Raw genomic sequence first — 4,209 nt, forward strand, 5'->3', positions numbered from 1 at the left:
AACAGCTCAGCCATAAGCACATGAAAAGAGAAATGTTTTTAACCTGGATTTAAAGGTGCTTACAGATGGGGCTGATTTGAATTCTGCTGGTAGTTTGTTCCAGTTGTGTGCAGCATAACAGCTTAATGCTGCTTCACCATGTCTATTTCGAACTCTGAACCTTTTGAAAAGAGGTGACAGCAATCCAGTGGAAAATTAGCTGTCAGACAGAATTAGTTAGATTGTACTAAAATTCAACATTAACTGCAGCATAGTTGTAAAAAATAAATAAATAAATAAAAATCTTTTGTCTCTAATCTACTTTAGACATATAACAAATACACCTTTATGCTTAATTTGTTTACATCTTACATAGTACATAACCTGGACTCCCCGATATTTAAGTTGCATTATATTGCTCCTAATCAATGATTAATTTAGTTACAGAAAGAAGAATTCTTTCTATAACTGAATTATGTCTGAATCTGACTGTCAGTTCTTGACCCATGCACATATAACTAATGCTATAATACATAATGAGCAATAATACAAAAGATAATGCAAACAACTGACCTCAACTTTGTCTCAAGAGATTGAAACTATGCAAATTAACGATTTAATTGCAATCCAGGTTCCAGTCCACTCTCCTGTCAACTACAATTACATCAGACCTGACTGATTGTGACAAGAAAAATAGAAAAGAATAACTCCTTAAGAGCTACTCAATAATCTATCAAAAAAAAAAAGTACCATACTTACAGCTTACATGCTTGATTAAAACATTGTTACCCTGGACTTGCTCACAAAACTGAATGCAGTTCCGAGTGGCATATCAGAACGATTTGTGTATTATTGTACAGTGTCAGCATGTTCTCTGCTGATATTCATGTTGCAAGCAAAAAATGACAGATATTCCCTATTTGTTAAATTAAAATACTGAGGTTGTTGTTTTGCAGTCACACAGATAAATATGAGGAAATGAAGATTCCCGAGATGAACTGATCAAACAATGCAGTTTTGTACTTACTTACTTAGAAAAGCATCATTTACTTGCATATTCATTCAGATAAGCCCAAATATGTATTGAATGTATCTCGAGTCAGTGTATCCCCTCTCCATTTACGTGATGTCATCTCCAGTTTGAATGTTGTTACTCACACCTGGAACTAGTTTTACAGGAAAATGAAGATAGTTAGGTCGTGGCACTGAGTCAAGAAAGTGACAGCTGACGAGACTGCATTCTAATGCCTCCTGAAAGATCTCATCTTTCAGTCACGTCATTGGATTTATTGTATTCCAATATATAAGGTGAAAACAGATTTGGGCCGTCACTTAAGCTGAGAGGTTTACAGAAGGATAGATGTGACTATGCCTCAGTTAACACACTGAAATAATTTAAAACAGCGACATAAGTTAAAAGGGGAACCAATAACTTTTCTTCTTATAGCCTCATTTTGGGTAAGTGATGAGTATTGTTCTTTTCAATCCTTGTATGTATGTGTATGTAGTTATTTATTATGCCATATACTTTCTTATTCATATCTGTACTAACATTGAGAAATACGTACATGCATTAGTGCTTTTGTTTTTTTTAGATTTCAGGTAAATATATGATATGACTAGATTTATTTACTTTGTCTCGCTTATCAATATTTGACGTGACTAGGTAATCTATATATTTTTTATGATTTTTTACAAAATTTCTATTTTTCTACTTCAATTTTTTTTCTTATTAATATTTTGGGTCTTTTGCCATTTGTTAATGCTCTATATTAGTTTTTTGTTGTAGTTTTATGTAAAGCATTGCACCTGTAAAACACACAGGAAAGCTGTTCCCTTCACTGGCATGGCAATGGGTCATGCAAACCAGCATGCATTTACAATACTTCAGATACAAACCCCACTCCTAATGAAGTTAGGAAGTTGTTTAAAGTGTTAATACAAACAGAATACAATTATTTGCATATCTTTTTCAACTCACATTCCATTGAATACATTACAAAGACAGGATATTTAATGTTCACACTTGATTTTCTGCAAATATTTACTCATGTTGAATTTGATGCCCACAACACGCTCCAGAAAAGCTGGGACAGCGGCATGTTTACCACTGTATTACATCAACTTTCCTAGCAACAACACTCAATAAGCTAGAGGACTGAGGACACTAATTGTTGAAGCTTTGTAGGTGTAGTTCTTGGGAATTATCTTCCTGAAATAGGCAGGGAGGAAGACATTGCTTGGATGGCAGCATATGTTGCTCCAAATCCTGTATGTACCTTTTCAACATTACTGGTGCCTTTACAGATGAACAAGTTACCCATGCCATCAGAGTTTTGAGCTGATAACAGTCTGGACTGTTCTTTTACTCTTGAGCTGAAGACCAATTTGCAATGTGAATTATCAGACCACAGCACACTATTCCAAATTGTGTCAGACCATCTCAGATGAGCTTGGACCCAGAAAAGTCATAAAATGTGTTATCAGAAAGTTATGATGAGTGAATTGTGCGCACTTGTAAACAAATTGCTATTTAAGAATCGAGTTAAATGTTAAGATTAAAGATATTAGCTCTTTTAAGTTGCACATGCAAGAGCATTGTTTCATGTTACAGATTCGAAGGACAGAATGGGTGTTGGATGGATGATAGCAATTATTCTGGTGGTAACAGGTGAGTAAAATGACTAATAAATGCCTTCATCCAACAGCACAGAAATATGTACTAAGCCACAAGACAAAATGCAGGATTAAAGTTGAAGTAGGTGATAGAGTTGTGCAATTTAATTGTCACTCTTCTCTTTTCTTGTTTTCTTATCTCACTGTCAGTAGTTGAGCCAATAACTACAGATACAACCACTGAACCACCTACAACAACAACCACAACGACCACAGCACCAACTACAACAACGACAACAACGACCACAGCACCACCTACAACAACAACGACCACAGAGCCACCTACAACAACGACCACAGAGCCACCTACAACAACAACGACCACAGAGCCACCTACAACAACAACGACCACAGAACCACTTACAACAACAACGACCACAGTAACCACAGAACCACCTACAACGACCACAGTGCCACCTACAACAACAACAATGACCACAGAACCACCTACAACAACAACGACCACAACAACCACAGAACCTCCTACAACAACAACGACCACAGAACCCCCTACAACCACAACAACCACAACAACCACAGAACCACCAACAACGACCACAGAGACACCTACAACAACAACGACCACAGAACCACCTACAACCACAACAACCACAGAACCACCTACAACGACCACAGAGCTACCTACAACAACAACGACCACAGAGCCACCTACAACAACAACGACGACAGAACCACCTACAACAACAACGACCACAGCACCACCTACAACAAGAACGACTACAGAACCCCCTACAACAACAACGACCACAGTGCCACCTACAAAAACAACGACCACAGAACCACCTACAACAACGACCACAACAACCACAGAACCTTCTACAACGACCACAGAACCACCTACAACAACAACCACCACAGCGCCACCTACAACAACAACGACCACAGAACCACCTACAACAACAACAACCACAACAACCACAGAACCACCTAGAACGACCACAGAGCCACCTACAACAACAACGACCACAGAACCACCTACAACAATGTTGTATATTGATGTGCTGAAGAAAGAAGTGATCACCGCTGACAAGTCTTATCTTGCATTTAAAAAGGTTTATTTACAAGAAAGAACAATGTCAAACTCTTGCCGAATCTGAGAGAGCCTCTGGCCAATCGTCGAATCCCCTCTGCCATTCAGCTCCCACAGTCACCTTATATAGGATGGTCATCCCCGAGAACCCCCATACACAAACAAAGCTTTAGGTTGTATGTCCTGGCTCGTTTTACGAACTGGCATCTGGTAAATGACCTTTTTGACCTTTAACCATTAACTTTTAACTTTATACTTCCTTCACAACCCCCAGGCACAGGAAAGGGACAGATAAGAAGAACAAGAAGATAATATACTACATTCCCCCCTTCGAGGCTCCTAGAGTCTCGACCACCAAAAAACACATACACACATTCAAACACAAAAACATATTCATTGTTATAACAGAATGATATGTCCTTCTTACAGTGCCAGTTACAGCACAACCCTTAACGATACAACAAATTCATGGAGTGTGAGAGCGAAAACCTATCAGACAGTCA

General features: G+C 38.3%; 1 protein-coding gene across 1 annotated transcript; it reads left to right on the forward strand.

The window, feature by feature from the left end:
* Positions 1-1,323: 1,323 nt before the first annotated feature.
* Positions 1,324-3,551, forward strand: LOC125007384 (mucin-2-like; the record flags this gene model as incomplete). Its single annotated transcript, XM_047584201.1, has 3 exons — positions 1,324-1,437; positions 2,594-2,650; positions 2,806-3,551. Coding segments are annotated over exons 2-3 (789 nt in total), but the record flags the coding sequence as incomplete, so codon positions are not given.
* Between the last annotated feature and the right edge of the window lie 658 nt (positions 3,552-4,209).

The sequence above is a fragment of the Mugil cephalus genome, chromosome 1, assembly GCF_022458985.1.
Source record: "Mugil cephalus isolate CIBA_MC_2020 chromosome 1, CIBA_Mcephalus_1.1, whole genome shotgun sequence".
Lineage (NCBI taxonomy): Eukaryota > Metazoa > Chordata > Actinopteri > Mugiliformes > Mugilidae > Mugil > Mugil cephalus.